A 26,322-nucleotide genomic window follows, 5' to 3' on the forward strand; every position below is an offset into this window, starting at 1 on the left:
TTCTCTATTAAGTTATTACGCTCTATCGGAATCAAACGTTATGTAGGGTCGAGTCTGATACATCAACCGTCTACTCAATATCCTTGTACGAGTCGGAATTTGCAACACAACATAAGTAGAAGCATGCTATGCTAGCATAGAATAGTTGTACCGAGTGAAAACTTCTTTTCTTAGGATGAACAGTAAAGATATTATATATGAGCCTAATTTAATCTCAAAATCCAACTCATGAGGATAGGATTGCCAAGTCCATATAAGCCGACTTCTCCAACGAATGTGAGACTTTTAACTACTCTAACACCCCATTCAAGCTCAGGCCTAACTGGAATGTAGACTGGAAGCGCAAATGGGATGAAATTGGCTCTGATACTATGCAAAGATATCATATGGACTTATGCAATCGTTCCCATGAGCTAGTTTTGAGGTTGAGTTCGGCCTATGTGCCATATCTTTAGATTTTTAGCTCGGAATTTTCGTGAAGTAAGACTAAGCTTGATTAAAATTAGTAGAGGAGAATTCAATACCTCTAGATTGTTGACAGAAGGATAGGAAAAATTGGTTAAGTGTCAGTTTAAGTTCTAATGAACAACAAAGGCAAAAATTAAAGGCATCATATTTGAGCACAAAAATGTTAGTTTCTTTTAATACTATTTGCTGGCTTATCATTTGGTATGATTGCTTTAAACTTATTTGATTTTAGGTGTTGCACTAGCACACTGCCAGTCAGATCATGTACTAAACAATGGACGTAGCAGACATGAACAATCCAGAGAAACTGTTCTCGATGGAGTACGAAAGAGTTTCCTCGAGATAGAACATGAAGATGATGATGGATCTTCTAGTGATTGATAGTGAAATTTTCATTTTCATAACTTCTTGTGGTTTTGGTACAACATTCATGTTCTGTAGGAGTAACATATAGCTAAGATGCCTTTGTTGCAATGCTTGTTGCATCTGTTTTCAGTTTTTACTTGTAAAGTTGATTATGAAAATTGTCTAAATAGAAAACTATTTACACTGCAGAAAAACGAATACTCGGAAGAAGGAATCTCCCACCCCACCACATACACAGAAAGAAAAAAAGAAAGTACATTCATGCCTTTACATATGTGAATTTACAGGTATCTTTTGCCTCCTAAAGAGTTACCTAACCTTGTTAAGGTTCCTCATACTCTGCAGTCATCTGCCACTGAGTACTGTAATCGGTGTAAGTTGGCCTTCCTGGAGAGAATCACTAGAAGCTTCGTTGGACGATGGAGCTTTGGCTGGCCATACAAATGCAGGTTTCTCAGTTGGGATGTCTGGTAGAACTAATTCCCCTGTAAGAATCTGTAAAGCAGTTTTCATGCTTGGCCTTTCGTAAGGATTTGGATGGCAACAAGCCAATCCTAATATTAACACACATTCGGCTTGTTCTTCATTGAAGTCTCTATCCAATCTGACATCTATGGCATCAATGATCCTCCCAATCTTGTACAGGTCCCATACATATTCAATGACTCTGTTGGTATAATGATTCTCCTCATATCGTCGATTTCCAGGTTTTCGACCACAAGCAACTTCAAGAACTAGCACTCCAAATGCAAAGACGTCTGTTTCAACTGTGGCTCGACCTATATGGAAACTCTCAGGTGCCATATAGCCTATAGTACCAGCAATCTCTTTTGTTGAATGGTGAGTCTTTCCATTCACTTGAACTGTCCTAGCTAATCCGAAATCTCCTAGACGAGCATTGAGTTCTGAGTCAAGCATGATGTTGCTGGCTTTTATGTCTCTGTGAAGTACTCTTTTTTGACATCCATTGTGCAGATAATCAAGTGCTTGAGCAATCCCACAGATAACACCATACCTTATTTCCCAATTCAGACTCAAACTTTTTCCGTTTTCTTCGCAAAATATCAACTTGTCTAAGCTCCCATTTGGCATGAACTCATAGACCACAAGGAGTTCATTGCTCTCATAGCACCATCCTATCAATTTGACAAGGTTTTTATGATGGAGATTGCCTATAGTTGTGACTTCTGCTATGAGATCTTTTGCCCCTTGACTTGAATCATTAAAGAATCTCTTCACAGCCACCTCTTTTTGATCTAACATCCCTTTGAGGACTACTCCACATCCTCCTCTTCCAAGAATATTCTTCGGATCAAAGTTCCCCGTTGCTCGTTTCAAGTCCTTCAGCTGGAATCTCTGAGGTGCAGTAGCTGAATTCTGAATCTGAATCTCTATATTCTCAGACTGATCTAACACTTGCATCCTATTCTTTTTTCTCCACCAGCTGAAATATACGAAAACCCCACCAAGGAACACAACCAGAACCGATATTACTGGTATCAAGATCCACAACCATAACAAGCTAACTTCATTACTGTTCCCCATATCTGTGCTTGTAAAATTCCATGCCTTTATGCAGTTAAGCTGATTATATATCCCAGTTGAAGCTGAAAATCCCACGAAAACATCCTCGGGGAGATAGCTAGAAAGATCAAGAGGCATGGAAATGATGGGATTTCTTTCATTGACTCCAGTTTCATTACTCATGAATGTATAGACCTTCAAGATGTTGGATTCTCCATCATACTGGACACTTGCTATAACATCAACAGCTCGTGAAAGGTTAACACCACGATCAATCAACGCGACTTGATTGACAGAGTTGATGCTGTTTATGTCAATGCCAACATGATTGTCATCAAGATCATCAAGGTAACTTTTCCTTGTATCGAATTCAACAGCAAATATGTTGTTTAAAGAAGATCCATTAGTAGTTTCATTCACAATCCCAAGCCATTGTCCATAACTTTCATCTGGGATTGAGTCATAACCACTTTCTTTAGTCAATATGAAAGCCAATCCTTCACCCCATGGATCACTCTCAGGTTTGATATTGATCACAAACGTTGAATTAAACGAGGCTGTTCTGTTTTTCCTTCTGTTCCATAGATTCATAGGCTGTGAATACCATATCCTTCCAGACAAATTACTGATGGAAGTACCACGAGCATCGCCAGTTACTTGGATAGCTCCAAATTCTATGTAGGAATGCTCAGTAGTTATGAAATCATTTTCGTTTTGCTTGGTGAAATTTTGGTAACTGAAACTCAGACAATCCACTCTAAGAACCAAAAATATGAATATGATCAAAAGATGAACAAAGTTAGTTAAATAACTAATCTTGCCTAGATAATACATATCAACATATAACAAAAAACTATGCTTTTTTTTCTCTTTTTTGCCTCAAGATGAAAAATGTGGTAGATTTGTAGTGAAAATTTGTTTCTCCATTTTATGGTGAAAGTTTCTAAGTGATTTGATCAAATTGTTTGACTTGGATTAAGAAGAAACTTCCTTGGTGTTTACACTAATTTTTTTCTTCTTAATATTTCTTATTATAAGCTTGTTGTTGGGCTGCATGTTTTTTTTTTTCTCATATTGTTATGTTTGTCAAGTGTACAATCTTCCAAAGAGAGAGAAGTTGGTTATTAACAATATAATGACAATGACAGATGAAGCTTCTTCTTTTTTTTCGTATTTCGTTAATTCATGAACATGATCTATACATATATTTTTTTAATTTAACGGTCAACGTTTATATTTCAGTGATATTACTGGAAGTCTTCCACGCTATTAAGTTTAATTCTCATTATCCAGTCCTCCTTTGCTCTTCACCAATTCAAAAACTCTTTTTTAATCGATTGATTTAATGTAGGCGTCGAGTGCAAGTAAGTATTCTCCAACAAAACAAAAAAGGGTTGACTAATTCTCAAGATATTAAATTGTGATAATTGAGATTTTGGCTGGAGAAATTCCTAACCTAATGATTTCATCATATATCTTATGTCAATTCTGAGATAAGGCTCCAGGTTTATCTGGTAATTTTACTTTTAAGAATCATTACTAGGTCCGGAAAGGGTAGAGCGTTCACGAGGTGCAACCTTACCCTTACCTCGTAAATATAAAAGATATTATTTCTAAAAGATCCTCAACACGAAAAGATCTAAGAGAAAAGGTCAAGTTGAATATTGTGCTCCTTAATTCTATTTTATTTGGGTAAATCTTATTCTTATATAGAGTAAGGCAATAATCTCCTTTTGTCATGATACTGACATACATTCCTTTTCAACTGTGGAATTAGTTGCCAATAGCTAAAAATTAAAGGATTTAAAAAATAATCTTAAGAGTCATAGTTCGAGAACCATACATTATACTTTTATAACATTGTCAGAAACCTCCAATAACTTTAATAATATTGTCAACTTGTGGTAAAGATACTGAAATTGTAGAGATACTTAAAAAAGTACTAAAGAGGTACATACACAAGATAACTGAGATTTTGGAACATAGGACTATATTGATTTTGCCACAGGCATATTACTTTTAAAAATCTCACTTATTCTACGGCGATTACACCGAAGTTTATCTCAGGTTGCCTCTGAACCGAGCATCTAGTGTTTACACCAAACTATACGAGAACACACATTGTTCTTATTCGTCCTTAACTATGTAGGAAAGGACTTCATTCGGGCAGCTGAGTTAAGTTTCGTTCTTTTCAAGTTGGCTGTTGAGGAACTCGAGCACTGATTGCCGCTGCAAGAAGACACAGGACCAAATCAGGTTTGCTGGATAAGAAAATACAACAGTGAAGTATAAGATGAGTTAAAAGGAGGACAGATGAGGAATTACCCGTTGTTCAAGGCTAACTTCTTCGGGTTTTAGTTCAAGGGATTGCAGTAACTTTATGCCTTCTTGAAATCCTTCAACTGCAGTATCCTCATCCCCGAGATTTCGATCAATATCAGCAACTTTGGCTAAGGAAATGGCCACATCGACTATCTGGAGTAACGGAAGAGAATTATATGAAGCAGGACAGGCCAATGCTTTGAGTTTCAATGAAAGAAAAATGGGACGTGCTGAACAAAAAAGGGCAGCCCAGTGCACAAAGCATCCCCATTAGTAGGGTCCGGGGAAGAACTACACCGCAAGAGGTGTTATGTAGGACAAAAGAACATAAAAATCAGCATGCATGTATAAGTTGCTTAAAGTTAGCTGTACTCTCTTGTTTTGAGCATAGAAAATGTATTAAGTTGTTCAGCTTTAATTTAATTTGGAAAAAGAAATGTCTTCCCCATAAGATCCAAAACATAAACAGCAGAGCAAGTATCCTCTGTATGAGGGGCATGCCAGCATTAGGTGTATGGACTCTGGTCCAACATCCAAAAATAGCAATTTCAAAACTTTCTTCCAGCATACAGATCAAGTGTTAAGGATTTTAAGGAAAAAAAGAAAATTTTGTTTTATAACCAAAACGTCCCCAGAGGGCTGGCCAGTTTGTTTTCTAACCAAAATATCCCCGGAGGACCGCCCAGTTGCGCATGGATAATAGCAAGCTACTCTTCCCTTCTCCAATTAAACACTAGGTTTCTGTTTGTTCGGACCTATGACGTCAGCCCAAGCCACACACAGCTTTAGGCAAAAGTAGAGATGACAAAGGGTAATCGGGGGTAAATTGTTGATCCACCACCCCTCAGCACCGGAGACCATCAGCAACATCTTATCGATACACAAATGTTGAAATAAATGAGGGTAAAATGTGGGAATCATCAGCATTTAAACACAAGATGAAAAATAATGAAAAATTCCCAAGTGCCAAGGATGCCACAACATTCAGGGTAAGGGAATGATTCTTTTAGATATCAAGATGCCTCAGGTTCTTTGACAGGACCGTTGCCATATATTTATGAACTTCCAACAAATAGCAATGCCAATAGTGATGTTCATCAGATTAGGAAAGGTACACAAACCTGAGATGGCACAGACTGTTGCTTGATGGCATTGCGGCGAACATCCAACGCCCGAAAATAATGAGATCTGGCAGCTTGCAAATCACCGGCATAGTATTTAAGATCTCCAATTTTGTTTAGTGAAACAGAAAGTGTATGTGTGATCTGCAAATATTTTTTAAGGAATTACAGAAAGCACACTCAGATGAAAAGATATGCATTATATCATCATAGCTTATGGCAAAATCAAATTAGGTGTACTGCTTAGTGGACAAAAACATATTTAGATACATACATATGTAAATATAATACATGTGTGTGTGTGTAAAACATCATTAACAGTTACCTCTACATCATCTTTGGGTACTTTCAAAAGGAAATTGACACTCTCTTCAAAGTAAGCGACTGCAGATACAGCATCTCCTGTAGCTCGACTACAGTATAGCTCAAGTTATTTCTTTTAACAAACTAAATGTCCAAAACTTCTGTAATCACTTATAAAATTAATACTTAATATCATTGATAACACTTGTAAATGACTTAGGGAATGACATATTTTTCATTCAAGAAGAGACTTTGATAGAGACATACCTGCAGTCACCAAGCATACCAAGAACTGCTCCGAGCTGTGAGCATAACTCTGATGTATTCCCCATTCTCTGAAGCTGTTCTCTGATGTCATCTGCACACATAGTAAATCTTGATTTTGCACTATCAATATTATTGGCACGAAAAGCCTGCAAAAGTTAAGCCAAAAGTTAGTGTAAACCCTGAAATGTTATTCACTAGCTAGTCTCAGATTATACAAGAAAGAGCGATGACAATATGAATCAGCTAAGTCAGTCTGAGAAACTGCGGACAATTTCTGCACCAGAGACTAGTGAGATTTATGGTAAACATACCCGCATGGCTTGTTGAACCAGGAAAGCTCCACGCTCCAAAGATGCATCCTCGTATATAACAGTTTTCTTTTCCACTATATCTTCTTGCTCATTATTAGACCTCTTAATCCTTGCATGCCCTTCAATAAAGCGATCGACAACATTCTGAAGATTCATATCGGCCTCAATCTTTTCAATATCAGCACCACATAATGGACAGTCCTTAAAGCGGGAGAGACATGCCCTGTTTACCAAAAAGATGTTCTACTGAAAAATGTCCAGAAGAATCTTCTTTTTACCTTTATTCTTGCTTTTAAAACAGGGAAGTGGCGCATGTGGGAGTAGAAAGACCATAAAAGAGTTATTAATTTACACTTACTTGCAGAATACATGTGAACAGGGCACACATCTGCTGCTCTCGTAAAGAAGTGCTTGACATATCATGCAGCTAAAAGGACCCAGTTTAAATGCTTGAGAATCATAACCAAAGGGGCACTTAGGTGACATTGTCGCAGATTCTCCAGAGTCTTGTTTAGGCTTGCTCTTCTGGCCATCATATCCGAAGGGGCACTTAGGTGACACGGTTGCAGATTCTCCAGAGTCTTGTTTAGGCTTGCTCTCCTGGCCATCATATCCAAAGGGGCACTTAGGTGACACAGTTGCAGATTCTCCAGAGTCTTGTTTAGGCTTGCTCTCCTGGCCATCCTGTTGTTTATTTTGGTCGTCACAAGGTTTCTTAAGAGTTGAATCATATCCAAAGGGGCATTTAGGTGACACCGTAGCAGCTTCTCCAGATTCTTTTTTAGGCTTGCTCTCTTGAGCCTGTTGTTTATTTTCGTCATATGGTTTATTAAGAGTTGCATCATCGGGTCTGGAAGCTCCAGCAAAAGGGCAAACTGGGATCATCTTGATAAATTCCCTGTAAATGCTACAAGTTATTCATATCTTTTGAGGAAAAAAAACCCGCAGATCAGACAACTACTAAAAAGACACAATCCAGCAGTTCAACAAAGAAAGTGCAAATGCTTTGTCAACAAAACTTTGCAGGTAACAGGTGAGGTGATGACTTAAGAGCAGAATTCTGACCAAGAACTAGCTATTGCTTTTTATTCTATTTCAGTCTACATAATGTAGTTAAGAAGCTTCTTCTACCTTAAGTGTGCCATCTGGCTTCAAATACTGCAGACTCAATACCTTAGTAAAAACATCCGAAGGTGAGTGCCACCTCACATGGACATTTCTAATTTAATCCTCAATAGTGATTGAGGAATCTCTACCCTCATTCACCTATAACTCTCATAGTACTTAAAATATCCTTCTTTCTCCTTTCAAAAAGAATTATCTATTTTACTTTGCTACTTCAACTCGTCACCGAGGAAAAACGGCTCTACTTTGTGACAGCGAAATAATTCAAATTGCAAATCAAGTTTGAAGAAATATAGGATGTTAAATAAATTGTATTTATTAACTTACACAACATACAGTACCAAATATCCTAAAATTTCACAGAAAATGGATCATCCATCACTGTCTCTGCAATAAACAAACTCAGGAACTTTATCACTCACTATTGTGCTGCTTAAAATGTTAAGGCCAGAATTAAAAGAAAAAGAAAAATCAGTTCTCACTTTAAAATCCAATAAGCATCAAATCAAAATGTCAATTGAATCTATCAACAACATTGCCCAGTGGTAGTCTGAAACTAAAACTAGTATAAACAAACCACAACAACAACAACAGCACCCCTAGTATATTCCCACAAGTGGAGTCTAGGGAGAGCGGGTGTCACAGACTTTACCCCTACCTTTGTGAGGTTGAGAAGCTATTTCCGATAAACTCTAAGTTCAAGAAATCATTTGGAGAAAAATGTGAGAGTAAAAGCACTGACATTACAAGTACTAAAGATAACCAAGGTAAAAGAAACAACAACGCTAAATAAAATCAAAGCATAAGATAATGCTAGCATAATAGTAATAATACTAATAAAAGGAACAAATAGATGCTCCACACTAGAACCCTACTCTTGCCACTATGAAGAGAGAAAACACTCTACTACCTATTAATCATCTACCCTAATCTTCGACCTCCGCACTCTCCTATCTAGAATTATATCCTTGGTAAGCTAGACATATCACGCCCTATCTAATTACCTCTCCTCAATCTACCTCTACCTGTCTTCAAACCTATCTAACTACACCTACCCTAATCTTCAACCATCATACTCACCTATCTAGAATCCTATCCTCGGTGTAAGCTAAACAAATCATGTCCGGTCTAATTACCTTTCCTCAATCTACCTCGACCTCTCTTTGAACCTATCTAACTACACCTGCCCTACTCTTCAACCATCATACTCTCCTATCTAAAATCATATCCTCGGTCTAAGCTAAACATATCACCTCCTGTCTAATTACCTCTCCTCAATCTACCTCGACCTCTCTTCAAACCTATCTAATTACACTTACCCTAATCTTCAACCATCATACTCTCCTATCTAGAATCATATCCTCGGTAAGCTAAACATATCATGCCGTGTCGAATTACCTGTCCTCAATTTACCTCGACCTCTCTTCAAACCTATCTAACTACACCTACCCTAATCTTCGACCATCATACTCTCCTATCTAGAAGCATATCCTCGGTAAGCTAAACATATCACGTCCTGTCTAATTACCTGTCCTAAATCTACTTAGACCTCTCTTCAAACCTATTTAACTACACCTACCCTAATCTTTTACCATCACGCTAACCTATCTAGAATCATACCCTCGATAAGCTAAACATATTACGTCCTGCCTAATTACCTCTCCTCAATTTACCTCGACCTCTCTTCAAACCTATCTAACTCTACCCTAATCTTCTACCATCATACTCCCCTATCTAGAATCATATTCTCGGTAAGCTAAACGTATCACTTCCTGTCTAATTACCTCTCCTCAATCTACCTCAACCTCTCTTTGAACCTATCTAACCACACCTACCCTAATCTTCTACCATCATACTCTCCTGTCTAGAATCATATCCTCGGTAAGCTAAACATATCACGACCTGTCTAATTACCTCTCCCCAATTCTTCCTCGATCTTCCTCGACCTCTTACAACACCTACCTATATGCAGATAACAAACCCAAATAAGTAAAAATAGTCAAAAAAATCTGTGCACACCCACAAATGTCGGTGTTTTTCTGGGTTGTTCATAAACGGGTCATTTTCAGCTCAAAATGGATCTTAGGGCAAATAAAAACAAGCAATATCGGAAAAACAAGAATTAAAATTGAAATTTTGAAGGAATCGAATGACAATTGAAACAAACATCAGATTTTTTTTACCTCTAGGGTTTTGCGTTGATCGAAGGAGACTTTGATTTATGTGCCCCAAAATTATTGGTGAAATTAGATTTCAATTCCGATATTGTGAAAATTTTTCTGATCAACAAAAAGATAAATCTTTTTTCTTTATTATTTTTTCCCCTTTTCAAATAATGGAAACCAGGATATATTATATTCAATTTTTTTTATTTTATATAAATATATATAGTAATTTCGAGAGAATCACAACTCAGATATAGAGGTGCAATTAATAGTATTTCGTCAATCTTTTTTTTTATTTTTTTATTTTCGAGTGTTTATATTAGGACTTAAAAGTATAATATATAATAGAGAAAATGGTTTAAAATATCTTTAAACTATAGGAAAAGATTTAAAAATACGCTTCATTCATTTTTAGCCAAAAAGGTGAATGAAAGGATATTTTTAGATCAAAACATGAATGAAGGATATTTTTAGACCCTTTTCCGTATATAATATACCTAAATAGTATGTATTTATTATATGTAAGAATGATCGAGTTAGTTAAGCAAGTGATTTTTCAAATGAAAGATTTTAAATTTAATTCAAATGAAGCACATGTTTCGATAGAATTTATAGATAAATATAAATTTATGTTACGTGTATTAAAAAAATAACCATCGCAGATTTTCGTGTAATAAGAAAAAGTAACAATTAGTTTTATAATTAATTATGTATTCCCTCTCAGGATTACAATCACTAAACACATATTTATTCCACTTTTTCTCTATTGGATTTCTTAGAAATTTTCCTTACTTGGAAGTAGGAACCAAAACAATATAGTATTTTTTGATGAGGGGATGATTGTCACCTTAATTATAATCAGCGGTGAAGTTAAAATTTTAATCTTATGGCTTTTAAAGTTAAAAAATCGATCAACTTCTAGTGCGAATAATTGGATTTTTCAAACTTCTTAATTTAAATGCATTATTCATGCAGGAGTAGCTGAATTTTACTTGAACGTCTAACTTCACACCTGCCTGTTTGTAAATTTCCTTTCTTGTTTTCTTATGGATTAATTATTTTACTTGTCAGGATTATTAAAAAAATTTAATCCAAAATATTTATCATTTCAAATTAAATTAAAATATAATCAAATCATATTATATTTATTTCACCATCTAGTTAGCATGTGAATGAATGGGTGGGTGGGTAGGGGATATGAAAGGCCAACAAAAATAAAGGTCCCATTTTGGAAAACAATTTTTTTTCTCACATATGTGATAAGTCATCAATTCATGCAAGCTAAGCTTATCTCATAGTTATATTGTGACCCCATTATTTTACCACTTTTTTGTTTGTTTTGAATTTTGATACTTTTAATATATATATATATATATGGGGGAGGGGGGGTTCCCTATTGTGAAACTTCCAATAGATTTATAGATCCTTCCTTGTATTGTAGTTGGAATCCTATTGGATGCCATCATCTTAGCTACTATCCACAAAGCAAATTATATAAATTTGGTTGCTTTGCAGCATGAAAACAGCTAGCTAGACATTTTAACTTTATTTATATATATGTTTAGGAACTTAGTAAAAAAAAAAGTTTGTAATTTTTTTTTTTTGTATTTTATAAGAGCTATAAGATGGACAATTAATGTTATATGATAGTGAATGTCGATCGTTGTGTGGTTCAAGTACTCCAATATATTTACGAGATGATGAGTATTGTACGTAAAGCTGAGATATGAATATGTGTATAGTTATGAATATATTACGATCGCACCTAGGAGAGTGTAGATGACAAGTTAAATGATCTAATTTCACTAAGTAGCTTAAATTTGTGTGCCCCTTACACCCCAGTACGTACAATTTAGCTACTAAGCTTCGAAATAACTCGTAGGCTTACTTCGAAGCGGGAAAATGACCATATTTGGCTATTTGCTAGAAGATGCAAGTAGTTACAAACACTATATTATATGTGAAACTACAAAGGATCGATAAAAATAGGGATTAAGAATATGATGCTAACTTTATAGTTACAAATTTTATTATTTTCTCTCTTTAATTTTAGTAGTTGTCCCATGCATCTGTTTGTCCTTTTAATCTTTGATAAGTCACTTTTCAAACCAACAATAACCATATATTTTAGTGTAATTTTTCAAAATATCTACTTAATAGTGTATATACTATTCTTTTAATGTGGCTTGTATATTTAAATATAGTTGAACTAGCTAGGTATATATATATAGAGTGCTTTCGTTTATCTATTTAACCATGCTCTCCTATCGTATATATAGTCTTTAATTTTTCTTTAGTCATATCTAGTTTCAGTTCTGCTTCAAACTATCGATGGGAGAAGGCTTGAATGTATAGCAAAACTATATTCTTAATATCGATATAAATCGATTTAACGATTACGATTCTAAAAACTCAAAAATGTTTGACTAAGCTTGAATATGTCATTTGCCATTAGCCATAGTAGCTAGGTCATTACAAAAAGAGATACTAATATATTGTTTAAAATAAGATGAAAACTCTCATCTTCATTATTTCCTTCCAAGGCAGGTGGAGACAAAAAAAAAAAGTGTGTTAAGTTTTTAAATTGAGAAAACACATGCACAATTTTTTTTTATAAAATGATGACAAATATCCTGGAAAAAAACAAATGTTTTTAGTTGTCCATGTGGAGGTCAAATTAATTTTTTTTAATAAATATATCTGAATTATTATTTATTTGCGAGTTTTATATTTTAACTATCAGTTGTGTTATTCTTCTACTTGAACCAGCACCATCTAGATAGACTGTAATAGCTCATATAGAAAAAGAAAATAAAACAGATAATTAAAATGTGAAACTCGAAAAAAAAATTTAATAGTTTGTATTTTTTAACCATCACCTCTTACTTGTTCGAGATTCATATGATCCATCATTGAATTTAAAGTATCAAAAGAATTAACTTTGAATATTAGAATATAATTTGTCCACAAATCAAATTGACCATAGTATAAAAAATATTTATCACATGTGAGCAACTAACTATCTGCACATTTCTTTAATTTCCTTTATTGATGATAAAATAAAACAAAGTTGTTATTATTATGTGTTAAGATTAATTAGCATTTTATTTTTTAATAATAATAAGGAATCACAAATGTGGTGGCTAACTTGTTGCCAGCATAAAGCTGAACTCAAGAATAGCTCCAAAAAGAGTAGAGAAAGTAAATAAATTAAAAAGTGAGCAAATAAAATAAAATAAAAGCAAATGAACAAAATTCATGCAATTAAAAAATATATAGATATTATATGAGCAAACTGTCTTAGCTACATCTTGGACAAAAAATCAAACCAAAAAAAAAACTAATTCCAATTAGCTATATTAATTACTTGAGTTCTTCAATGATAACATAATTGTCACATGCACACATGCATGTTGAACCCTTAACATAGTTGCATAAGCATAACATTACATTTTTTTGAATGATCTGATACGAGCACTAATTATAACATCTAAGTACATAAAATAATACCTGATCGTCATTTTCATAATTTGCTAGCTACCCGTTATTATTATCGTTATTATCAACTATCATCATAGCAACTGAATTATCTGTTTGACCGAGTAGACTACTCAGAGATCTAGCTTTCACCATTCCAAGCTTCTTCACCTTCTTCTTCTTCGTCTTTTTCTTGTCATCTTCATCGTCATTATCATCATCGACATCATAATATTCATGATCATTTGACAACGCGTACGATTCCNTTCTGTGATAAACAAATGACTTCAAACCTCAGGGCATCCAAAAGAGGTGAACCTGAGAAGAGCAATAAGAGTAAGCGTTTTGTTTTATTTTATCATCAATAAAGGAAATTAAAGAAATGTGCAGATAGTTAGTTGCTCACATCTGATAAATATTTTTTAAACTATGGTCAATTTGATTTGTGACAAATTATATTCCAATATTCAAAGTTAATTATTTTGATACTTTAAATTCAATGATGGATCATATGAATCTCGAACAAGTAAGAGGTGATGGTTAAAAATACAAATTATTATGTGTTAGCATTAATTAGCATTTTATTTTTTAATAACAATAAGGAATCACAAATGTGGCGGCTAACTTGTTGCCAGCATAAAGCTGAACTCAAGAATAGCTCCAAAAAGAGTAGAGAAAGTAAATAAATTAAAAAGTTAGCAAATAAAATAAAACTAAAGCAAATGAACAAAATTCATGCAATTAAAAAAAATATATTATATGAGCAAACTGTCTTAGCTACATCTTGGACAAAAAATCAAACCAAAAAAAAAAACTAATTCCAATTAGCTATATTAATTACTTGAATCCTTCAATAATAACATAATTGTCACATGCACACATCCATGTTGAACCCTTAACATAGTTGCACAAGCACAACATTACGTATTGAATGATCTGACACGAGTACTAATTATAATATCTGAGTACATAAAATAATATCTGATCGTCATCTTCATAATTGGCTAGCTGCCCGTTATTATTATCGTTATTATCAACTATCATCATAGCAACTGAATTGTCTGTTTGACCGAGTAGACTACTCAGAGATCTAGCTTTCACCATTCCAAGCTTCTTCACCTTCTTCTTCTTCGTCTTTTTCTTGTCATCTTCATCATCATTATCATCATTAACATCATAATATTCATGATCATTTGGCAACGCGTATGATTCCTTATCTTTTTCTTCTCCTTTCTTCTTCTTTTTCTTATTATTCATCGAGTTTCGAACTGTAGTACTATTCATGCTTCTAAGTCTTCCTTTACCCAAATGATGTTCACACAATGAATATCCCACAAGGGTTTGTTGACAACATCTCCATCCTCTTCCATTAACACGACTACACCTTGATCCCTCTAATATAACACTTCCTCTTTTGTTCTTTTTGTTTACGTGTTCAACTTTTTGATCACTGTTAATTCGTTGATAATGTTCCTCGTGTTCTTGCTCATCCTCGTTACCATTTTCTTGTGGACATTTCTTGTTTGTCTTCGATTTCATTGTGTTAATATTACTTGTGTCGTGGTGATGGTGATGGTGATAGTTGTCTCTTGATCTCTTTTTCAATGGAATTACCTTATGATCTTCTTTACACCATCTACCATCTATTATATATGTGCATGTAAACGTCCAATATCATAGCATATATGATAAAAAAGAATGATAAAATTAAAAATATACTACATATGAATCTCAATTTTGTTTACGCTGCTAGACTCTCCAAAAATATTGTTATAATTCCTTTGAAAAATTACAATCTCATATCATTTATGAATAACTCTTCCGAGTAGAAGCCCGAATATCTTAACATCTTAGTAGTACTTTTGGAGGGCTCAATCATACATTGACAATATTTTGAAGAGTCAACTAAGCAACATACAATTATGGGATATATGAATTGATTTTAGCTATGTAACTGAAATCTTAAAAAATATCATTGCAACCATATCAAAGACCTTTAAAAAGAAAAATAGTAGTATTTTGAAGGACCTTAACACATTATTTTTTAAAGAGTCAGAGCAACGTCATTGAATATTGAGATATATGAGTCTTGATTTTAGCTATGTTGCTAGAATCTTCGAAACTATTATTACACCTATGTCGAAAACTTTAAAAAATATACTATTTAAGAAGGACCAACACGTAATATACTTTGAAGCGTCAATCTTCAGAAATATTGTTGCACCAGCGTAACCATCAAACATAATTTTTTTCTAAAACACCCAACATGCAATATGTTTTTGAAGAATCGAAGCAACTCACCTAGATCAGAAGAAGATGATGGTTGATGAAGCAAAGAACCTATTTGTGTTGTACTCAAAAAACTTAATTCTTTCCTGAAGAAGCAACAACAACAAGAACAAGAACAAAAACAAAGACAAAAAAAATAGTTTGTTAATTAATTCCCAAACTATATAATATAAAAAAAAAAGAAAAAGGTGCACAGTGTAACATTCAGAATTTTCCCGTGTGATATGTTTTAAAATATAAATGGGGACCATTATAAATTAAAAAAAAATAAAAATAAGATTAAGATGAGATGAGGAATTAAATCATTGGATGTGAATAAAAACCTAAACAGTATTTTTATTATTTCTTGTTTAATTTCTTCTATTATAAAAAAAAATAATCATTCACCTTTTTTTTCATGAAAAAAATAAGAATTAAATAGAACAATTCTTTTTATGCATTAATATTATTCTTACTTGTTATCATTGTCAATATTACTATCAATACTCTCTTTTTTCTCTCTCCATAATTTTCCATCTTCATATTCCACATCCTACAAAATCAAATTAAATCACAAAAATTAGCACCAAAAAATTATAAAATCTTTTTGTATACTAACATACATCATTAGTGCAAAACAATACATATTTTTTTTTTCTAGTCGAGAGTCTGTTAGAAACAATTCTATTACATTAATAAAAATAGAAATAAAATCGCGTACAGACTCTACTTATAAAATTACACTGAATATATTATTATTGTAGTCGTCGTATCATGGATGCAAACAAAAAGTATGTTAATAATAATTAAATTTAAACTAACCTTTTGCTCTATTTTTGGTGGATTATTGTTGTTGCCACCAAAGAGAACCCAGCTGGTGGTTGTTTTAGCTCCGGTGACGGTTGCCGGTTGATCAGACGGCTGTGGAAGACTTAGATTTGGAAGATCAGACGGTAGAGATTCATTTTTGGTGTTTAGTTGGGGATCTGACGGAGGAGGAAAACGTTTCCTTATCCTCATTATTTCAAACAAAAAAAAAAGAAAAAAAAGGGAAAAATTAACTAAATAATTTTCTACTATGTATATATATATTTTTTGGGGTATAAATACCAGAAAATATATATTTATATTTCAAAAAATGATCTTGAAAGAAAAATTTGTGTTTGAGAATTTGTTTCTCTCTCTTAAAGTTGGGTTTTTTCTCTCACTAACTTTTATTTGTTGCACCACACAAACATTATAAGAGAGGACTATATGAGACCACTAGGATATAAAGAAAAGAAAAAAAAGATAGAGAGATATGGTATGAGAAGTGGCACGTGCGAGTAGCGTGGCGTGTTCAGATATAGTAAAAAATGGTCAGTTAAACATCTTTTGTAAACTAATAAGGGTTGTAGTAGAGTTATAAGTACTCTTTCATTATTAATTAGATGTGTCGAGAGTCGTTTTTTTTAGGAAGGGTGGGAATTGAACACCGAATGTAAAAACAAAAACAAATATCTTTTGTCGAGAAACCTATGAACTAGAGCCATCAATATAGGCTAGACATGTATGGCCGACCTGGCCTAACCCGGAATTTAATGGGGCTGGGCTACAATTTTTGGACCCCATTTGAGAAAAGGGCTTTTTAGCCCGGCCTAAATAAGTCTGTTAATTTGTTGGGCTTGAGAAATATCGGTAGGGCCGGCCCGTGGGCCAATAAAAAATAATTAAAAATATAGTATAACATTAAAATTTAAAATTAAAGAGAGTACAAACTCAAAACAATTAGGTTAATATTTCTATTTAGATATATATACTTTTACTTGAAAAGAAAAACTCAATAAATATTACAAAGATAATTTTATTTGTGGATTTCATTAAAAAGTAATAATATTAACATCATGTAATATTGTTTTGTCCATATTTATGATAATATTTTTAAATTATAATTTATAATTTAATTTAATAAATCTAAATATAATATAATTTTTAAATAAAGTGGGTTGGCCGGGCAAGCCTGTAGCCCACGACCTTGTAGGTTAGGCCAGCCGTTTTCTGGCCCCCACAAAAAATGGGCTAACCCGGTCTGACCCGTAAAATGTCGAAGTCAGTATGGGTTAACCCAGATGGGGTGTGCTAGCCCATATTGACAGCTCTACTATGAACTATACATGTAAAAAATTATAATTATTTTCATATGTATGTATTAGAATCTTAAATATTTTAAACGAAATTTCTGACCTTATTATTGTGTGTGAGGTTATTAGTATAATGGCACGTGTGAAGGAGTGAGAGGGAAATGAGGGTAAAAAAATAATGGGAGGGTTTTTGGGGGTTGTTTTTATGGTTTTTTGTATACATTTTTGTTTTAGGGGAAATAGAGAAAATAAAGAAATGTGTAGGTCCTATTTATCACCAATATGTCAATATGCTTTGCTCATGAAAAATAACCAATTAGATTATTTTCTTCTTTCCATTTAAATATACTATTTTGATTTATCGAAAATAGTCTTTCTATCTTCGTATCAGACGTGTTGGATTCAAATTTAATTATTAGAGAGTTCATATGTTGGGCGACTCTCTTAACAAGTTTTTTTTTCATTTCTCGAGTTTGAACTGGATAACTCTTTTAAAGATGAAGAGATCTCAATCATTCTATCATAATTTACATCGATATCTGTAATAGTCTTTAACAATTGATTTGTTTAAATTAAGTGGTGATATTAATTTATACCTAGGACTCAAAATCGAGATATTTGAAGTAGAGTGACGAACGAAAGGAGATGACATAATGCATTAAGAAAATGGAGGCAGATGACATATTAGATTGCCAATTTCTTCTTTAAATAAATATCAATTCTAGTGAAATTAAACTAGCAATCATGCATATTATATACATCATATATTGATGAGCTAATTAAAATTATAAATTGTGGTATATGGCTGGTTTCCATTTGTTTAAGCTCTAGCAACTTTAATTTATATATTGGATCCTTTCTTTTTCTTGGATTAAAAATCAAAATGAGTAATATTGATTTCAAAATTAATCAAACTTAGCCACTTTTTAATGTGAATAATATTGGAGAATTTAACTTCTAAAAGTCTACACTCCCTATATAATAAATAATATGTTGAAATTCACATACAAGGAGTCTTTAAACTACATTGTACTGGAGTTTTACATGCAAAAGTTTCAAAAATCAACATATTATGCTGGATTTTGGTGTTTTAAGTAGGTATATTTTTGTATTAAAATTTAATTATTCTTAAGTACCTAACAAACATTAATAAATTTCAGGTAAACTTATAGAAATTTCACTCGCTAGAAGCTAATTATTTATATATACTCAAATTTGCAATATTTTGAATTTTACCAGATTTTGGTGTGTATACATACATGGGGTCAAAATTAGGTAATTTATTGTACGTTCACTATATCAAAGTGGATCATGTATTTGAGATAAATAATATATCTCACTCGCCTCCTTCTCATCTCGATCGTCACTTTACTGTGTAGTTAATATTCCAGATATATATGAATCACACCAGATACATATAAATATACGTATATAGAGTGACCGACATGTATTTGGAGTACATGACTATCTCAGTCACCTTCCTTCCTCTCCCTGTCTTAATGTATCTGGTAGTAAAAATGCATGTATCTTATTCAATATATAATATGACTTAGGACACTTTTAATTAGTAATAAGATACGTAGTTATTTGAAAACATATAGAATTACTATATATGTGATATAGATGTATGTCTAGTTGTTTTACCTGCCTCGTGCCTTTTGTTTTGTTTAATGTTGACAAAAAAGTCCAACTAAGGAAGTATGGGCTTAGCCAATTTTATATGGCCTACCAAATTTGCATGAAAATTTGCAAGATTCATGCATAAGGAAAAAAAAATCTCACTCCAACAAAAAGCTAAATAAAGAAGCTATTTCTTATTAGTTTTTATTTTATTTTAAAAAAAGTAAATAAATGAGACAAAGAAATAAATTATTTATAGGAAGTCGTGTACGTAGAGCGTGACTTAATAGTTAATGAAGCGCAATACAAATTACTATACATTGTACTGTTCGAGATGACAAGTATCTGATGAAACAGTTGTGGTACATGTAAGTTGGTGTAGAAAATATTGTTATTCGAATGAAAAAAAAATGCAGGTATTTAATAATACAAGAATTGATTATGTAGAATCTCTTTAGTTATTCAATCTTCTACCGTGCATGGAATAACGCATAAAGACTCGTAACTTACAATACATGTTTTACTTACGCGGAATTGTAAAATGATAACCGTAATACCGTACTTGGACCCATCTGTTTTTGTCTTGGGCCGTTTATTAATACTTGAGAGAGAAGGGCCCAATAACTAAATGGGCCCTTTCTTTGACACAAAGTAGAATTTTGTGTTGAGCCCAATAAACAATAAAGCCCAAATTTAGGATCCAACAAGTCCAAAAACCTCTACTCTACTTCTTCGGCCCAACTTTTACAGCCCAATACCATCACATGTGTTAAGCTTGCGTTTGAACATGCGTATGAAATCAAATTAATATGTAGTCGAAGTTTTTTTTTACATGCAATTTGGATTTCCTAACACGTCATATTGATAAATCTCATATCTCCATGTTTCTTATATAAATAAAGATTTGTGATTGCAACTTTCAAATACACATGATATTATAAAAATCCACTAATCAAACACTCGTAATACTGATAACTAGTTATTCTTAACTATAATCATTTCACATAGTACGAACAATCTTTTCATGCTATGCATGAATCTTTTTTTTTTTTTTTGCAAAATTGAAAATAACGAATATGGTTTTCTTTTTTTGCAAAATATAAACGTTTTGATCAAGTTTTACACTTAAAAAAGTTAATTGAAATTCCAAATCATGTTTTTAGAGGATTTAAGTTTCAAATTACATATTCAAATTATGAGTTTATATCTCATGTCCAGACAAATATTTAGTGTTAAGAGTTTGCAAAAGTAATTGTAAAAATGGGGATTCATAATTTCTTTTTAGTGCCTTGGATAATTATCTTGTGCAAATAAGGTTGGTTAATTAATTATAAACCATTAATAATGTCCATTTTCTTCTTGTGTTTTGGGCTTATTTGTCCCTATTCTAATGATGAAACTTTATTCTAGCATGAAATATTTATATATTATCTAAAAACTTTAAAGTGAAAATAACTTTTAATTTAGCTCAGAAGAAAAAAAACTTCATAATTGAGTAGACCACACGAGGAGGAAAGGAGTAAACTTAAAGCAAAAAATGGTCAAACATTTTTCATCATTGCCTCTATTTAAATTGGAAAAAATATAATTAAAAATGATTTTTCTCAATTAATATCAGAAGTTGTTTTCAATCATGCACCCACAATCGAAATGATTATAGGGTTTTTTCATGCATCAATTATAACAAAAAAATGATCATTTAAGTAGGCCATGTTTGTTAATTTGTTTGATCAATATTATGTAAAAAAATTATAGTCCACTTGAAATCTTGAAAATTACTTGTTTGTTTTGGTATTGATTGAATGATGACCATTCAAATTGCCAATCAACTTATTAAAATTAGGGGTTGTTTGGCTACATCGAAGGATCAGACCATAAAAGTCTGTGTCTATGCATTCTTATCTTGTATCTTTGTAAGAATTTATTTTTACAATTTCATAAATACGTGACTAGATCATGATCATATAACAATAACTTTATATATCTTAATTATAATATTAATAAATCATACTATCAAGATAACCTAAATTTTGAAACCAAACATTCCCTAAAGATAGTCTTTGAAGTCCTTTGAATAAATAAGTGTGCCTTTTGTTTTATCTCTTATAAGCTCAATGGTGGGACTACTTAGGAGGGAAAATGTAAGTAGCAATAATAAAGAGTCAAACATACTTATTACTAAGGGGTTGTCACTCCATGTCATTTCAATTTTTTTTTGTATTTATATGTATATACATCATACATTATACTTAAAAAGAAATTATTATAATATATATATATATAAAGAGACTCACAAAACCTAGTGTAAAACATGTTAAAAGGGTTAAACATGAAAAAAAAAATCTTGATATGTCGAAAATGATAAGTAAAAAAAAAAAATTATTTTAGGAATAAGGGATAAATAATTAATAATGAATTGAGGGAGTATTATTTTTATTATTTTATGTTATTTCTTGTATTTTCGTTAATTACTTCTCTTTCTAGATTATTTTAGACTTTTTTTTTAAGCAGTGAGTCTATCGGAAACAACCTTTCTATCTTTGAGGCAGGAATAAAATCTACGTATATTATATCCTCCCTAAAATCTCATGAGAGAAATAATTCGGAAAATTTTTATTTTCAAAAAAGTAGTCATTTAGTTATGGAGAGATTAGATTGATGTTAATTGGATTAGTGATGCAAAATCAAAAGAAAGTAAATAAGATTTAAGGTAAATAGACAAAATCTAAACAAGTTAATTCATGATTTGAATTATTTAACTAAGAGGAAAACAACTTTTATCATAATTGTCAACATTATTGTTAAGATAAGTGATAAAGCAATTGATTAATGTAATAATAATAATCAAGACTTTATTATAAGCAATTGAGAAAAGTGATGTTTTTTTGCTTACTATAGAAAAGACATCCACCTCTTTTTTAAATAAATATAAGAAGGATATTGTATTTTCTTTAAGAGACAACATGATTAATTAATTGTCATGCTCTTCTAATTCCCCTTATCTAATCATTATGAGATTTACTCATTATATATCTCACTTTTATGAACTTGGGATGCTGTTTAAATGCTGTCAAATTAAGAGACAAAAGGCCCTCAAAAATTTGCAATTCATGAGTTGAATGATAATGAAACAGATCTGAAAAGGATAAAATATACGCAGTCTTTATTATTACCATTCTGAAATATATAACTAGAGAGACTATTTTATCTGACTTGTTAATTTACAAAATATTGAGACATAAGTATCAATCCTAGAAGTTTTGGAGTACTTGTTAAGTTTTGTTTGGTCTCTTTCTAGTATATATACTTTCACAAGATTTTGAAATTGATAGTACTACTATGATTATATTGTTTCTAAGTAGTTAATCACTCATTTATCTTTTAAATACTTTGGATTTAGCCCTTTGTAGACAATTATCTTTAGATGGTAGGTTTAAGTTGAAGGGTAAAATCGTAAATTCAGATATTAGGGTTTAGGGTTTTTTTTTTTTTTTTGGGGGGGGGGGGGGTAAAAGAGAAAAAAAAATCATTCTAGAACATAATTGATATTACATCTTTTTATAAACTTTTATGTATGTATTTTAATGCATATAAAGTGAACTTTTTTCACTCTTGGAGTCATGCTTTATAGCATGTTATGATTATAGAATTGAGATATATGATTAAAGTAGTGAAAGAATGATTGAGTATTTCTTTTTTGCTTACACAATTTAAAAAAAATAGACGATTCAATTAATTAAATTATATTACATAAATAATTATTTTTTATATTTAAATATTAAATTCAAAACTTATTCACGAAAGAGCAGAAATCTTATTTGTTTCAATACGATTTTTGATGGTTCAACATTTTATTATCGTAAAAAAATTCATACAACACTTGATTATTTGATCCTAATATAAATAATCAAGATCCTTAAAATGAAAAATACTTCATAACAAAAATAAAAAAAAAATAATTTTCACCGATAACATTTTACATTAATTACATTCTCTCGATCTACTGACACACATCATCTTCGTTCCCATCGAGTAGTTTAACTAACCTAAACAACACTTCAAATTTTGATTATCTAGTAGAGTAGTTTTTAATTATATCTAATTAATTTTTACTACATATTAAACATAAATAAATATATATCTCACTTTAATTTTTTTCACACACACCTAATATATACAAATGATTACTAGTAAGGAATTTGTCTGCTGTGTATGATGCAACTATCCCCATCACAACTTAAGTATTTCAGTATATAATAATTATTTCTACCCTTTATTATATAAAAAAAATATGTCATCTTTTAGGTGCAATATTTTCTATATCTAATTATTGCATGCGTCACTCACGTGACATGCCCTTTCACATTTATTAATTTCACATTTTCCACCAGGGTACGAGAGGTTTTAAGTTCGAGTCTCCTTAAATATGTGCTCGTCTTTATTAGAGAGTATTTTACGTCAGATGTGAAAATTTCAAACACGAATTTAAATTTAATCAGCTAATTATGAATTTTTTAACGTAAATATAAATTTAATCGAATTAAAGATATTAAACCATACACCGAATAAAAAAAAACAAAAAATAAATTGATATTTTCACTTTTTTTTTTGTTTTTGAATTTTTACCATATTGAAAAAAATCATTAAGGAAAAGATTTCACTAATCATGAGTATCTCTCATTATTATAATGTCCTTTCTATTATTGCATTTTTTCTTCCTCCTCTTTTGACCTCTACATATTTCATTCAAATGTGATTAACATTAAGATTATTATATATATGATTAATCAATCACAATATATTTTATTTTCTATGTTTGAGTTTTTTTTTTCTTTCTTCTCAAATTATATATGATCTTAGGTAATGATTAAATCTAAATGGATAATTATGCCTAAAAAATTAGGTGTGAAGACTTTAATGTAACATAACTTGTTACCATTGCTTTACTAAAATATACAACTCTTTTTCCTTTCTTTCTAAGAAAAAAAATGTATTCATTTTAAGCTAATGAATTATAATTAGATCTCTCTATAATAATTATTTTTTATAATTACTTTTAAAAAATTGTTACTGAATTTCTTCATATTATATTTATATTAGTTTACTATAATATTAAAAAAAAATATTCAAACAAATAATATTATTGTAGAGATAATTTACTTTATAAATTGATAGAATTAATAATACATAGCAAATTGTAATAAAGGGTGGCGCCTCCCTAGTTTTGGCCCTTTATATAGGGGGCAAAATCCCTCTAATTAAAATCAATTAAATTTTATTAGCTAACTTTACACTTTTTGCTTAAATTATGACCAGAAATTTGGCATAATACATAAATAAATAGTTTTATTTAGTTATTAATTAAAAAAGACTACTAGAATGATACTTGATTAAACAAAATGCTAAGGTCATTAACGGTGAAATTGTGTTTAATTCGATAATATTCAGTAATTTTAACTCAAAGTTTTATAATTATATATAAAATTAACTTGATTATTTAGTTATTTAATTTTCCTTTTTTTTTCCTCGAGAAGGAGAAAGGGGTAGTAATTAATCTCATGTTACATTTATGATTTTATTTATGCCATTCATACTTAATAATTTCCAATAATTCCATCTATATATATACATGCAATATATTGTTACATTTAAATATGGAACTTATCATTCTTATCATTAAAGACTATGCATGAGTTCAATAATTGCAAGGATCCCAAAAGCATGACAAACCTGACCTATATTCCTGGCCATGTGTATCTGTTTTTTTTTTATATATAAAAATTATACGAGTAACATATTATAATTAAAGGACTCTTTATCGACGATCGTAATGAAATGATTAAAATTTCTCTAATCATAATGCTTTAATTCGAGCGCTATGTTAACAGTATCGTCCTTAGAAATGAGCTTTGTAAGTTATAATATATATATCAAAATTTAATCGGGTTTTAATAATCATAAGACTTTAATTCAAGTGCTATGTTAAGAGTATCATCCTTAAAAATGAGCCTTGCAGGTTGCAATACATATACCAAAATTTAATCGGATTTTAATACGAGTACAAAAATAATATTTTGAAGGATCCTTCTTCATATAATCAATCAGCCAAATCCCATGCTTTTGTGGACCATCCACCCCCCCTCTTTAAACCCTCACACATTTTCTTGTTTCTCAATTAAAATTCAATGAAATTTACTCCGCCTAGTGTTATATGGACCACATTTTTTTACTGTACTTTTTAACCCTCAATAAGTTACCATATTTAACCAATAGTACGTGGCGGAAAAAGAAAAATAGTTACTCGCATTGAATATTTACAAGTCTCTTCAGAATTAAAGTATAGATGGAAGTCTTCTCAAATCTTCCTTCATTCCTCAGCGATGAAATAAGACAAGCTCATGAATTTATTATCTCAAGTTAACACAAGTTGATATGATTCATTTTCTACGTTTTCATATAAGGCTTGGGCAATCCTCATCCCTTTGAGCTAACTTTTGGGGTGTGAGTTAGGTCCAAGACCTAATTTCTATATGGTATCAGAGCAGGACCCGTCTCACCCGATGTTGGGACCCCCAAAATCAAAATTGCCCACGTATCAGATGCTAAGCACTGGGCGCGACGTGGGGTGTTAAAGAATGACAAAAATCCCACATCGGTGGTTAATGAGATGAGTGAACTCCTTATAAGGCTTGGGCAATCCTCCTCCCTTTGAGCTAGCTTTTGGGACGTGAGTTAGGCGTAAAACCTAATTTCACAAAAATGACTAATTTAATATGACAGAAATTCAACAACACCTTTATCACGAAAATAACTGAACAAATAGATGACGATTGTTCAGTCGATAAGCTAGCAAACCATTATATAT

The 26,322-nt window shown here is 31.7% G+C and overlaps 3 protein-coding genes across 5 annotated transcripts; all 3 read right to left on the reverse strand.

The window, feature by feature from the left end:
• Positions 1 to 966: 966 nt before the first annotated feature.
• Positions 967 to 4,083, reverse strand: LOC107002271 (probable L-type lectin-domain containing receptor kinase S.5). The gene has a single exon (XM_015200223.2). It carries the CDS (start codon positions 3,190 to 3,192, stop codon positions 1,180 to 1,182), a length of 2,013 nt encoding a protein of 670 aa, XP_015055709.1. The 5' UTR covers positions 3,193 to 4,083; the 3' UTR covers positions 967 to 1,179.
• Positions 4,084 to 4,187: 104 nt separating this feature from the next.
• On the reverse strand, positions 4,188 to 10,164 carry LOC107002385 (protein NCA1). 2 transcript variants are annotated; one of them, XM_015200386.2, is made up of 9 exons: positions 9,991 to 10,162; positions 9,722 to 9,769; positions 7,041 to 7,580; positions 6,683 to 6,905; positions 6,372 to 6,517; positions 6,127 to 6,214; positions 5,802 to 5,945; positions 4,684 to 4,833; positions 4,188 to 4,587 (listed from the first exon to the last, which is right to left on the reverse strand). In XM_015200386.2, exons 3-9 carry the CDS (start codon positions 7,565 to 7,567, stop codon positions 4,534 to 4,536), a joined length of 1,332 nt encoding a protein of 443 aa, XP_015055872.1. In that variant the 5' UTR covers positions 7,568 to 7,580; positions 9,722 to 9,769; positions 9,991 to 10,162; the 3' UTR covers positions 4,188 to 4,533. The 2 variants fall into 2 exon arrangements, with proteins under 2 accessions (XP_015055872.1, XP_015055871.1); XM_015200385.1 differs by lacking the exon at positions 9,722 to 9,769 and having other exon boundaries at positions 9,991 to 10,164.
• Positions 10,165 to 13,295: 3,131 nt separating this feature from the next.
• On the reverse strand, positions 13,296 to 16,970 carry LOC107002759 (putative uncharacterized protein DDB_G0268338). 2 transcript variants are annotated; one of them, XM_015200921.2, is made up of 5 exons: positions 16,540 to 16,970; positions 16,194 to 16,270; positions 15,751 to 15,824; positions 14,663 to 15,092; positions 13,296 to 13,714 (listed from the first exon to the last, which is right to left on the reverse strand). In XM_015200921.2, the coding sequence occupies exons 1-5, from the start codon at positions 16,735 to 16,737 to the stop codon at positions 13,510 to 13,512; spliced, it is 984 nt and encodes a 327-aa protein (XP_015056407.1). In that variant the 5' UTR covers positions 16,738 to 16,970; the 3' UTR covers positions 13,296 to 13,509. The 2 variants fall into 2 exon arrangements, with proteins under 2 accessions (XP_015056407.1, XP_027768348.1); XM_027912547.1 differs by lacking the exon at positions 13,296 to 13,714 and having other exon boundaries at positions 14,306 to 15,092.
• Positions 16,971 to 26,322: the final 9,352 nt, after the last annotated feature.

This window comes from Solanum pennellii, chromosome 10 (genome assembly GCF_001406875.1).
Source record: "Solanum pennellii chromosome 10, SPENNV200".
Lineage (NCBI taxonomy): Eukaryota > Viridiplantae > Streptophyta > Magnoliopsida > Solanales > Solanaceae > Solanum > Solanum pennellii.